Here is a 13,944-nt window from a genome sequence, read left to right as displayed (position 1 = left end):
AAACAGTAGAGGACTCAAAACTCAAAAAAGCAGTGAAAAGGGAGTTGCATTTGAGGCTTTCTAAAGAAAAGTACCTTGCAAAGTTTAAACATTTATGTCTAATGTTCTGCCAGAAAACCAGTTTCAAAGTGAAGACTACAGCAAAATCAGACTCTTAAGTAAGTCAGGTCTGTCGAAAAATTAAATAAACATGGAAGAAGACAACATATAAGGTAAGAAACTGCCTCAAGTAAATTATTCATTATTACACTCTCACCAACTCACCCTACCTTAAAAAGGGCACCAGGATACAATCCCTTTCTCTTTGTAATTCTTAGTTCAGAATCTCCCCAAATATAAAAGCAGAAACAGCTTCCAGATAAGAAGCCATTTTCCTACCAAAGGAACAAAGTGTGTTTTCTTCAATGACACAGCTGCGGAGAGCTTCAGGCTACCCATGACTCACCTCTTCATCCTCATCATCAAACAGTCCCTTCCCTCCACTGAACAGGCCCCCTCTCGAGCCAAATGGTGAGAAGTCTTCATCGGTCAGCTTGGGGGGTATGAACAAATTATCGTCTTCATCTAACAAACAGAAATACATGTTCTTCAGGGAGAGTTAACAATGGGGTTGGAACTCAAATTCCAGAGGTTAGCCTTCGTAACTTCTCCAAAATTAGCACAAAGTTTATCTAATGATATGTAACCAGGGGTATTTCAATGCCAGCAGTACCAAAGCTCATTAAGCAGCCCTCTAACACTCCCTCTATCTCCCTTCAAAGGCTCTCTGGGCTCCAACCCTCGAGTCTGTAAATGTCAGCAGCAGGTGAATTCCACACATGATCCCCTTCATCTAGATCTATTTCTTCTGGAGCAAGTATATCTTTGAATTGTCATTCAAGACCCATTCTACCAAGAATTTAGAGAAAAGGGCAGACTAACAAAGAGATTTTCTAATGGCACAAACACAAGTGGGAATGTAATGAACTTGACTGTTTAATATGAAAAAGCCTGATATATTTTTATTGAAAAAAATGCTAGAGATCCCTAGTTTTTATACTTCTACAGAATTCCACAAAGACAGCTATTGATCGCTATAAAATCTAAAAATTCAAATCTTCACACCATTTCCCCCTACATCCACCTCTCCTCCAAGCACCTAAAAGCATGCTTTTAAATGCTCTGAAAACATGGAGAGACAGTTCCCATTTGTCAAACATTTAAAAGCACTTCATAAATTACGTAAGTTAGTGGTTTTCAACTTATCATAGACTCTATAATCATTGGGTTTATGATCTTCCTGTAACATCAGGGTAGTTAACTCTTTCACAGACCAGCACTGGTCCACAGACTAGCAGTGAAAACCACTGATGTAAGTGATAATCAGGAGTTAACAGCCACTACACAAAATTGAATTGGATGATGTCAGAGGAATGGTGGCATGGTCTCTCCCTTTGAAGTTTCAAAAATTTGAACAACTATAATTCAACAAAGGGTCCCTGCTCAACACACAAACATGTCTGAGAGAACTGTGCGCTAAAACAGCTGAAGGTGGGAGAGCAGAGTATAAAACGTGGAGCTGGAAAGGAGAGCAGAGGGAGCCAGGGAAACAAGCTCAGAACTGGGAGTCCTGAGCTCACTGCAGGTCTCAACCCAAAGAGGGGAAAATCAGGCCACTGCTGGCACTCCCTTCAGTGGGGAGGAGCAGAGGGACACAGTGAGCACTCCTACAGAAGTGGCCAGTACGCACTGCAGCTGAACCCACTGCCCTGGGCAGACAAAGCATACTGTTGCAGCCTGTTGTCTGGCAATTGCCATTCCAGTCAGAGAAGCAAAGCTACAGACCCAGGCTGCTGATTCTCGCCCCCCCCCCTCCGCCCCAAGCCTGTCTCCCCTCAACCCCTGGGGCCCATCTCCCCTCGCCACCCTGGGGCCTGACTCCCCTTGGCCTCTTCGAGCTAGCAGCAGGCCCCAGAAGAAGCTGTAGCAGTGTGTCAGGGTGGAGACAGCATTGTCTGCAAACCAGAGAACTTGTTCTACAGAAAGATTTCTCTCCCCAAGGAACATGCACACTCTGCGACAAACCCCAAGATTGTAGAGACACAGAGGAGAGGTCATTGAGGTCTGCCTGTCACTAATACTAGGAAAGCAAAGCAACAAAGGCAGAGCCAACCTCCCCCAGCTCAACCCACATCCACACAAAACAACTCCACCACCAGCAGCATCTGTCAGCAGGGGACAGCACTGAAATTTCACATATACTGCTCACAAAAATTAGAGGATATTTCAAAAACGAATATGAAGCTATAAAATATCCCCTAATTTTGTGAACAGTGTATTTGGAGCCCCAGCACCCCCATCACCCACCACATTCCCTCCAGCAGGGCTGGTCCACTGAAATGGAGGAAACCTGAACACAGTAGAGACACCCACCTTCCCGGGAGCACAGGCTATTTTCCCATCACCCCACAGAGATCTGAAAAGCCACAGCAGTGCAAGAGAACTAAGAAATCTGTGCTTCAGTGCCTCCTACTGGCAAACAATAGAAAGACTTCTTACAAATCTACCACAGAAGTGCTACTTATACACAGATGCCTATACAGAGAAGGAATTCATCAAATTCCATGAATAACCAAGATAACAAGAAAGCTAGTAAGAAAATTAAAATTCTCCAGAAAATAAACTTAAAGACATAAAAATATGTAACTTAAATGACAGAAAATCAAAACTGAAGGTCGAAAAAGACTTAATGAGTTACAAGAAAACACAGGCAGTTTAATGATCTCAAAAATAAAATCAATGAACAAAACAAGTACTTTGTAAAGAGACTAAAACTTTAAAAAAGAACCAAATAGATATTCTGGAGATGAAAAACTCAGTAGGAGAAATAAAGAATGAACTACTGAGCTTAGGAAATAGGGCTGACCAATGGAGGAAAGAATTTAGTGATACCTAAGATAGAAATTAAGAAATGGTGCAGAGGAAAGAAAAGATAAACTTGAGAAAAAAAATTTAAAAAAAAAATGCTGACTGGGCGGTGGCACAGTGGATAGAGCATCTGACTGGGATGCGGATGACCCAAGTTCGAGACCCTGAGGTCGCCAGCTTGAGCACGGGCCCATCTGGTTTGAACAAAGCTCACCAGCTTAGACCCAAGGTCACTGGCTCAAGCAAGGGGTTACTCAGTCTGCTGAAGGCCCATGGTCAAAGCACATATGAGAAAGTAATCAATGAACAACTAAGGTGTCACAAGAAAAAACTGATGATTGATACTTCTCATCTCTCTGTGTTCCTGTCTGTCCCTGTCTATCCCTCTCTCTGACTCTCTCTCTATCTCTGTAAAAAAAAAAAAAAAAAAAAAAAAAAGACAAAAAAAAATATAAAAGAAATGAAAGAACTCTTTGACTCCAGAATGACTGGTAGTGGTGCAGTGAATAGAGCATTGACCTGGAACACTGAGGTCCCAGGACTGAAACCCTGAAGTCACTGGCTTAAGCACAAGCTTGTCTGGCCTGAGCACAGGCTCACCAGCTTGAGCTTGGGATCATAGACATAACCCTATGGTCGCTGGCATCAATCCCAAGGTCGCCGGCATGACCTAGCGGTCACTGGCTCAGCTGGAACTTCTCATCCCTCTCCCTTCCTGTCTCTCGTCTCTCTAAAAAAAAGAAGGAATAGAGTTACCATATGACTCAGGAACCTCTCTTCGGTTATCTACACGAAAATTTTGAAAACATTTATTCTCAAAGATATATGCACCCTCATGTTTATTGCAGCATTATTCCGGAGGTCAACAAATGGAGACAATCAAAGTGTCCTTCAATAGATGATAAGATAAAGAAGATGTGTTATAGCCCTGGCCAGTTAGCTCAATGGTAGAGCATCAGCCCAGCATGTGGAAGTCCCAGGTTCAATTCCCGACCAAGGCACACAGTAGAAGCGCCAATCTGATTCTCCACCCTCTCCTTCCTCTCTATTTCTCTCTACCCCTCCTGCAGCCAAGGCTCCACTGGAGCAAAGTTGGCCCAGATACTGAGTATGGCTTCAACACCCCAGATGGGCAGAGTATCACCCCCTTGTGAGCTTACTGGGTGGAGCCCGGTTGGGCGCATGCGGGAGTTTGTCTCTCTGCCTCTCCACTTCTCACTTCAGAAAAATACAAAAAAGTTTAAAAAATAAAAAAAGAAGATGTGGTACAGTCTGACCAGGTGGTGGCACAGAGGAGAGAGCAATGGCCTGGGACGCCCCCTATCAAGGCACATATGAGAAGCAGTCAATGAATAGCTAAGGTGTTGCAACTACGAGTTGATGCTTTTCAACTCTCTCCCTTCCTGTCTCTCTCTCTCTCACTAAAAAAAAAGATGTGGTACATATATCCAATGAAACTAGTAGTGTTCAGCTATGAGAAAAGATGAAATACTATCATTAGCAACATGGATGGATCTTAAGAATATCAATGTAAGCAAAATAAGTGAGACAGAAAAATCAAGAACCATATAATTTCATTCATATGTGGGATATAAAACTGAAAGCAACAAATGAACAAAGAAGAAGACCAAAAACTCATAGACTCAAACAACAGTGTGGTGGTCAGAGTAAAGGGGTGTGGAAGTAGTAAAGGGTAAAGGGGGGCCATAGATATGGTGACAAAAGGTTTGACTTTGAATGAGGGGCATACAATGCAATAGACAAATGAGCTGCACACTTGAAACCTATATGATCTTATTAACCAATTTCATCGCATTAAATGTAATCAAAAATAAAATAAAGAAGACCATTTAGTTTTAAAAAACAATTCAGGGAAAAGGCCTACTGTCTGAGGGAGTTCTCCTTTCCTTCTTCTCTCTCAGTGTCATCTGAGGTTTTGCTTCTGGAAATAAGGCTTGAAGAATATGAGAATATGTTAGTTTTAACTATATTCAGTCTATGCTTAGCATTTATCTGATTTTTTACATGCATGTCTGCCATCTCATGCCTCCTAAGCTCACAGCAAGCCATTCAACTTTGCATCTCAGCTCTACCTGAGCACTTCAGCAGGCACTCAAAACTGCCTCTTTTTAAGAAAAAAGCTTCAAGTTACCTAACAGGGAAATGTGCATATCAGGCTGCACCTGCTGAAAGAATTATCGTGTGTGTGTATGTGTGTGTGTGTGTGTGTGTGTGTGTGTACACAAAGAAATCACCAAACACTCAATATTGTACATTTTTCATTTAGCCAAGCTATAGAAGTAAATATTAAGCCAGGGATTCTTAATCTGGGGCCTATTCCTTTTTGAGGTATCCATTAATTCCCTGTAAACCAAATATATAATGTTATATAAATGTATATATGTGCATTTTTCACGGGAGTCCACAGTGTTCAGTTATCAGAGTTGATAGACCAAAAAAATAAAGACATACAATGTAGGACTCTTTCGCCCTAAACTGTTTAAACAGGGCACTCTGCTCCCAGGATGCCCAGCAAGGGGCCCAGCACTTCTCCATCCACTGAGTTAACTCATCTCAAGGGGCTGGGGGCATACCTCTCTGTTTCTCCTCCATCTGGCTTGTGGCATCTCCTTTGATCCGAGCAGCCAGCTCATCGGCAAAGGACGTGATTCTTTTCTACAGGCAGAAGAGATCGAAAGAATCATTTTCTTATAACATACAAACTAGTGTGGTTTACTTTTGAATACCTAACCAAATTCTGTAAATAATGGTAAAGTAATTGAAATGATGAGAAGGCAGTGTTCAACTAAGTGAATTTAAACATATGTACCACCTGAGAAACCACAGGACTTGGGTTCCTTCAAGGGAGGGCTCCATAACCTGTTTTTACAGTCAACAATTTATTTTAACTTTAAATAGCTTTTATTTTTCAATCACAGTTGACATACAGTATTATATTAGTTTCAGGAATACAACCATGATAGAAAACTACCACGAAGTCCTTGGTGTGAGGGGAAAGGGAAGAATATTAGGGTCCTAAAACTCTGTAACTGAATATATTTTGAGTTATCTGACTTGTAAAAATTGTAACATCTGAAACAGAAACTGATGCTTGCAAGGCAACCTGGGATGCTCAACCATTATTTTCAAAAGTGTAAATGAAAATACAAATATGATGTAAAATAATAGTTACAAATAATAAGCAATAAAAAGAAGGTTTTAGGTATCACTCTTAAACCTTGCCAAGAGGTACCAACTATATTCTTTCTTACAGGTCTAGTATTTTCTTCAACATCCTCATTATCTTCCTCCTCCTTCTCAGAGTCAGCGAAAATGTCACAACCGTCATCATCTTCTTCATCAGTCATTTGTACAGTGTGCTAAGAGTACAAACCACCAGATTAGAACTAATAGATAAGACATCAAGCTAAAAAGGAGATACTACTACTTAGCCTTTAGGCAAATGGTAACTGTTCAAACACAGCAAAAGCTATGATTTATTTTTTTACACAAGATTTATTTTTAGTGCAATAGTAAAACAAAATGTTAAAAATATCCATAACTAGAGAAATGATTAAACTATCATCTTAATAAGAATACTAACAGTTTAAAAAATAAGCTATTGCTAGATAATCCAATTCTATTTCTTCTTAAAGAAGTGAGTAGCAGGTTCAGGCTGGGAGGGGCCAACAGTACCCTCTGTAGAAGTTTTTTAGCTGATGAGGCCCTAGTCTTAGGGAAGAACATTGACAGTCTTCCACTGGAGCTGATTTGTGACCCTACCCCCAGAAAGTGGCTAAGCTCTTTGTCTGGACCCAACAACAGGTTCCAAAAAACCCACACCTTGAATGTCTGAGCTCTAAGCTTCTTACCCTTCCACCTGTGGGACTGAGCCCAGTGGGGCAGGATATCTGGGACTTGGGCTGGCTGACTGTGACACTCAACCTTGTCCAGTGTGTGTGAACCACTATGCAGGTGCTGACCACAGAAAGCATAATTTGCCTCAGCTGCATTTGGTGCCTGACAATCTTTCTATTTGAATATGCTACTAGTGATACTAGTTGGGTCCTGCTATGATGATCACTGCAGCTAGTAACTGAATGTGCTGGTTCTGGACCTATTAGGATGGAACCTGGTGCAGACCAGTGTAAGACACTGCCTGTGACTGGCCCTCAGCAACCTTTTTGGAGCTAGAAGCAAACCAGAGTTTGTGACTGCCTCTGCTGGGCTTAGGTGCACATGGAAGGCTCAAGCCACACACGTAGGCTGGCTTTTACCAGCTCCAGACCTGAAGAGAGGTCAGCAAAAGACCCAAAGCTGCCTGGACCTTGAAAAAACCTCTGGTAGAGTATCGAGGCTGGGCTAGTCAGGCTTCAGGAAAGATGGTGGGTGTGGCTCCCATCCCAGGGAATCCCATCCTAAATTTTTTTGTTGTTGTTGTATTTTTCTGAAGCTGGAAATGGGGAGGCAGTCAGACAGACTCCCGCATGCGCCCGACCGAGATCCACCTGGCACGCCCACCAGGGGGCGATGCTCTGACCATCGGGGCGTCACTCTGTTGTGACCAGAGCCACTCTAGCGCCTGAGGCAGAGGCCATGGAGCCATCCCCAGCGCCCGGGCCATCTTTTGCTCCAATAGAGCCTTGCCTGCGGGAGGGGAAGAGAGAGACAGAGAGGAAGGAGAGGGGGAGGGGTGGAGAAGCAGATGGGCGCCTCTCCTGTGTGCCCTGGCCCAGAATCGAACCCGGGACTCCTGCACGCCAGGCCGACGCTCTACCACTGAGCCAACCGGCCAGGGCCCCCATCCTGAATTTTTTTCTCAGACCTTAGTAGGCTTTGGCCACTAGGAATCTGGTTGGTGTCTGAAAATCAGAGATTTGGTTTGCGCTCAATAAGGATAGTTCCTACTGAATCTCCTGTGCGGCAGAAGCACCAGTCATACCCTCAGGAAAGGAGGGGGGAAAGTTCTGGCCTCAATGCCAGACAATCGAGTCACTGGCACCCCTGAGTCTTTTCAGACCCCTGCTTCCTGGCCAGGACTGCTTACTTCTCAGCAAGGCCCAAAGTCCATAGGGTGGGGCAAGCAATTCCTGAGGGTAGGGCAGTTGCTTTTCCTCAGGCTGATGTCTTAACAAGGAGATTGTTCCACCCAGGAAAGATGGCCACTGTGGTACTACTGCAGGGGTAGTCAACCTTTTTATACCTACCGCCCACTTTTGTATCTCTGTTAGTAGTAACATTTTCTAACCGCCCACCAGTTCCACAGTAATAGTGATTTATAAAGTAGGGGCGTAACTTTACTTTATAAAATTTATAAAGCAGAGTTACAGAAACTTAAAGCATATAATAATAATTACTTACCAAGTATTTTATGTCAGATTTTCGCTAAGTTTGGCAGAAAAAAAAATCTTTATAAAACAACTTACTATAGTTAAATGTTTTTATTTATACTTTGGTTGCTCTGCTACCACCCACTATAAAAGCTGGAACGCCCACTAGTGGGCGGTAGGGACCAGGTTGACTACCACTAGAGAATGGCTCAGCAAAGGGGTCTTGGTGGCTGTTCCCCCACCATGTCTCTCCCTGCGTCTGCCAATCTCCCACTCTCTTCTCACAATCCCAGTCTGCTCAGCCCTCCCTCCACTGGAGCCCAGGGTAAGTGACTGTGAATGAGATTTTCTGCATTGACCCTTTAAGACAGAGCCTGCGTCTCTGAGAACTCACGTCTCTTTTCACCACCAAACTATGTGGGCACTTTTTCTAGGCTCTGGTGCTCTAGGCCGGGGCACCTGGCTTGGGGCTTAGGACCCTAACCTCTCACAGCAAACCTCCTGCAGCTGACATGTCCCTCTGAAAACTCAGCTGCCACTCATGGGAGCAGGGACAGCCCTTTTCATTCTCTGCCCTTCCCAACAGTCTCCATGTGGCTTCTTCTAGGACTTCTTGGTTATGAGACACCTCTTTATTTAGTCCTGAGTTGGTTTTTCAGGGTAGTTGTTCTTAAATTTAGTTATAACGCCAACTTGGTCCTGGGAGGAGGTGATTGGAACGTCCACCTACTCCGCTGCCATCTTAGATCTCTCCGTGAAGCAGGCACTCCCCATTCTCCCCTCTCCTCAGCCCTGGCAATCATCAATTGGCTGTCTGACTTTCTCAAACTAAGTTTTATCTAATTTTTACAAAAGCAGCCACTCATATGTATGATTTTTTAAAAATTATTAATGTTTAAATCAATAAACTGTGCCAGGCACTATATTAAAATCTTTAGAACTCTGAGGTTAGCTGTGGCACACAAGACCAGTCTATCTTTAAGAATACAAACAAATGGTTAAGCCAATCACTATATTGTATTGTTTTAAAAATTGTCTGAATTTATACCTATTAATAGTAAATTCCACAGAAAGAAATGTAGATTATTAAAATTATAGAGACCAGAAATATTTGTGAATACCACTGTGAAAATACAAGTACCAATAAAAAAGTGCTAAACCCTTCATTAGATAGTTGAAAATTTTTATGAAAAAAAATATTCCAGTTAGTGATAAATGCAAATTGGAACAATCTCTATATTATGGTAGCAATCTCAGTGCTGATGAGATTGCAGGAAAATTGTTATGCAAGGTCTATAATTTAGAATATCCATCAAACAATAAATATCAAGAGCCTTTAACATAACTCTACACTCCCTAATGACTAAGGAACAGTACACATTAGCAAAGGACTTTTATGTATGAAAACACTGAATATATCATTATCTCAAAAATAAAATTTTGAAAATAAACTATTTTCCATATACATTTAGAAACAGCATCATATATTAGCGTGCTTTAAAATATAGATGTTTACAAAGAGCAGATTACAAAGATTATTTAAAAAGACAATGAAATATCTGTATTAACATAAAATAGCAGAAAATAAACTATGTATATATTATAAAAAGAATATATCCTTAGAAAGAAACACAAAAAACATGACAGTGATACTAAAACAGTAAGATTAGAAAATTTTCATCTTTCAAGTGTTCCTACTACTATACTGTCTCAAATTTTAATATGGGGGAGGGAATAGTCTGAGTAACTGGGCCTTCTTTTAGAGGCTCTGTTTCCTAATTTTGTTTTTTACTTCTTTTTTTCCTAAGAAAAAATAAGTTTTACTTTATATACGGAAGTAGTATATTGAAGGAAAATTAGCTGTAAATAAAAATAGATCTTTATTTTCTCTTAAGTCATTCAAAAGTAATTTCAGTACCTATTTAGTATATATTCACACTATGCTTCAATTAACATTTAAAAGTAAAATCACTTTAATACATGAGCCTTACCTGGTTTTGATCATTGTCACTATGATTGGCAAAATCTTCATCTGACTCCTTTAGGGGTAAAAAGGCTTTGTTGTTAATTCAGGTCTAAGTTGGGATTCATCAACACTTAGTCTCTGTACTATTTATTACTGGTCACCTGAAGTATCAAGATATATTTAAGGCAATATCACGAAGGACTGTTCTAGTTAATGTAATTTTTTGTGGTTAAGTAAAACATCTCTAACAATTTATTCATGTGTATCTGCTCTACCACTTCTGACCACTGGATTTAAAATAGAGTTGCACATTTAATTAACTTAATTATCCAAAGCTGGTTTCATCATTTTACTTTTTGGACTCCACTCTCTATATTCCCTTCTAAATAGGATAATTACCTCACCAGGCCAAAGAAGGGAACATCAGTATCTGCCACCAGCAATTACATATAGAAAGACTTGCACTGATGGCTAAGAGCAGAGTTCATCCAATAACCATCACTTACATTGAGGTTATTTAAGAAAAGCTTATTTCCTACTGTTAGGTGTTTTGATGAAGGAAGGCAGGGGAGAGAATGGGAGAAGAAGAGAGGAGAAAAGTATATAACAATGTCTCTTTTTAGAAATCCACGTTTAAATGTCTCTACCCTTTTCAATTACGAATATTTTGTCTAAAGGAACAAAGCCAGAAACAACAGTGGTCAAGGTCCACAGACCCCGAGACCCTACAGCAGGGAGTCGAATTATACTCTGCGAATGTGAGGATGCTAGAGGCAACAACAAAGCTAAAACATAAATGGATGCTTTAAGCAGTCCACTGGTCTAGAAGGTTTTATAATAGAAGTTTAAAATGTGGACATTTTTCCTAGAATTATTCAAAGATAGAACTTATTCAAAGACTGTATCTCAGGAAGACCCCCCACCAAAATATCTAAGCTGTCCTCCCCTTCAAAATATATTGGTAAAAAAGAGGATTAGGTGGGGAGGTGGGAGGGAGGAACAGTAAAAGGGATTACAGCAGTTTTCCTTGTTTTTGCTCACAAGACAAAAAAGGAAACCAAATCCCAAGGAAACAACTTCAGAACATGGCTCCTATCACTGTTCAAAGATGTATGAAAACAGACTGCTAATTCACAAACATGTTATTTACTTAGCATGCCAAACACACCCTAAGTGTCCTGCCAATCAGGTCTCAGACACACTACACAGGCCTCACCTCTTCCTCGTTCTCTTCATCACTGTCAGCAAGGCTGCCACGGTTGCTGCCTAATGAACCTTCTGTTTAGAATAAAGATAAGGGTTATCATCAATATTTCATAAGAAAATGTGCTTAGTTTCTTCTTAAAATTATAAACCACCATATAGCAGTATCTCAGAAATTTTGATAAAACTATCTATACCACTAACTGGAATTAAAAGTATCCTCCCATAATGAAGAGCGAAATATTTAACAGCTTCAAAGTACCTCCCCATTGGCTACAATACTTCCTAATTACAAAAAAAAAAATTATTTTAAAAACAAGCAAACAAACAACCTGGCCTGTACTCTTCAAAGATGTCATGGTTGTGAAAAGAAAAGATTTTTTTTTTTTGGACAACTGAATGTAATGAGTGACCTGGGTTGGATTCCAGATCAGAGGAAAGAAGTTACTGTAAGGGCCATCATTGGAACAATTGCCAAAACCTGAATATAATTGAGGAGTAGCTAATAGTATTATGTCCAGTAAAATTCCCTGACTTTGGTGGTAATAGTGTGGCTGTATAAGAGAATGTCTTTATTCTTAGAAAATACACACAGACATATTTAGGAGTGATAGGGTATAGTGTCTGATGTCTTTCAAATAGGTTCAGAAAGAAATATATATATAGAAAGAGAGAAAATGATGAAACAAATGTGATGAAATGTTAACTGGCAGAGAGCTGGGTGAAGGGTATGTGGGAGTTCTTGGCATTATTCTTAGAAAAGTAATATAAAGTTTGAAGTTATTGTAAAATAAAAAGTTAAGATATAAATGTTAAAGTAACAAAAATATTTAGTGCAAAGAGTACCTTCACTGGATAGCTCTCCAAGACCTATATCCTCTTGCTCCATGAACAGCTTTGACCCAATTAAATAAGGTAAAGGACGATCAATATATAGATCCTTTAGAAAAATGATAAAAAATAAACCATCAAATATTTAGATTGAAAAATTAAATTAAGTTTTCCACTTGATATCTTGCTTCATCTGACTACCCCAAAAGACTTACATAACAAAAGTAGAGACTAAGGACCACAGCAGGATTAAAAGTACAAAAAATAGAAAAAAAACACAATTATTTTTAAAAAGTCAAATCCTAGGTAAAAATAGCAAAATAAGGATAAATGACAGAATCTCCTTTCTCAGGTGCCTAGTTATATTAACAAAAGCGGCAAAAGCCTGCAAAACCTTTGCCAGCAATAATCAAACAGAGAAAGGGAACAGCTTCACAGCACCGTGTTCAAGAGAGGAGGACCTAGAAAAGAATCAGAAATTCTGGTGAGCTCTGATGGCTCTAAGCCCCACACTCCTCCCCTAAAAAGAAGCATTGGTAAGTACAAGTCAGCCAATCAATCTAGCAATCTTGAGATTCCTCCAGGGAGTCCTAAATTTGGAGAGAAGCACACTGATGATATGACCCAAATGATCTGCTATGACTATAAGAAGGCAGGCGGTACATGCAGGTTTTAGGGAGGGAGTATGGAGAAACAGGTCACAAACGAGGGCATTGAAGATGCCTTCACACTGCATCAGATGCCTTCACACTGCATCACACTGCACAGGCCAAATGAAAAACAATGACAACTATGCAAGTATCTATAGTCATAATAACAACTTCATGTCTAAAAGATGGAGGTGACCCTATTTGGGAGAAAAAGTAACTCAAAGAGGGGAATAATAATATCCCCCAGAGCAGTTGTTGGCAAACTCATTAGTCAACAGAGCCAAATATCAACAGTACAACAATTGAAATTTCTTTTGAAAGCCAAATTTTTAAAACTTAAACCATATAGGTAAGTACATTCCTTACCGAGGTAGTGCCCGCATGTGGTATTTTGTGGAAGAGCCATACTCAAGGGACCAAAGAGCCGCATGTGGCTCGCGAGCCACAGTTTGCCAACCAGGGCCCCAGAGGTTCATACCATAAAATTTAGAAAAGTCAATTTGGTAAAATAAGACCACAAGATAAAACATCAGAATGAGATCAAGGAGACAGCGTACACAATAATCCATGTTGGAGACCCATCCATCACACACATTAAAAATTTAAGGCCAGGGCCCTGGCCGGTTGGCTCAGCGGTAGAGCGTCGGCCTAGCGTGCGGAGGACCCGGGTTCGATTCCCGGCCAGGGCACACAGGAGAAGCGCCCATTTGCTTCTCCACCCCTCCGCCGCGCTTTCCTCTCTGTCTCTCTCTTCCCCTCCCGCAGCCAAGGCTCCATTGGAGCAAAGATGGCCCGGGCGCTGGGGATGGCTCTGTGGCCTCTGTCTCAGGCGCTAGAGTGGCTCTGGTCGCAATATGGCGACGCCCAGGATGGGCAGAGCATCGCCCCCTGGTGGGCAGAGCGTCACCCCTGGTGGGCGTGCCGGGTGGATCCCAGTCGGGCGCATGCGGGAGTCTGACTGTCTCTCCCCGTTTCCAGCTTCAGAAAAATGAAAAAATGAAAAAAAAAAAAAAAAAAATTAAAAAAAAAAAATTTAAGGCCAGGAAAGCCTTCCACC

At 41.0% G+C, this 13,944-nt stretch overlaps 1 protein-coding gene across 1 annotated transcript in view; it reads right to left on the bottom strand.

Moving 5' to 3' along the window:
• WASHC2A (WASH complex subunit 2A) overlaps nt 1-13,944 on the bottom strand; it is a 69,096-nt gene that overhangs the window by 41,725 nt on the left and 13,427 nt on the right. The window contains 7 exon segments of the mRNA XM_066244207.1: nt 446-564; nt 4,793-4,861; nt 5,502-5,583; nt 6,180-6,287; nt 10,229-10,276; nt 11,420-11,481; nt 12,253-12,346. Of these exon segments, the coding sequence (XP_066100304.1) occupies nt 446-564; nt 4,793-4,861; nt 5,502-5,583; nt 6,180-6,287; nt 10,229-10,276; nt 11,420-11,481; nt 12,253-12,346 (582 nt within the window).

This window comes from Saccopteryx bilineata, chromosome 9 (genome assembly GCF_036850765.1).
Source record: "Saccopteryx bilineata isolate mSacBil1 chromosome 9, mSacBil1_pri_phased_curated, whole genome shotgun sequence".
NCBI lineage: Eukaryota > Metazoa > Chordata > Mammalia > Chiroptera > Emballonuridae > Saccopteryx > Saccopteryx bilineata.
This window is presented reverse-complemented; position numbering and strand designations above follow the sequence as displayed.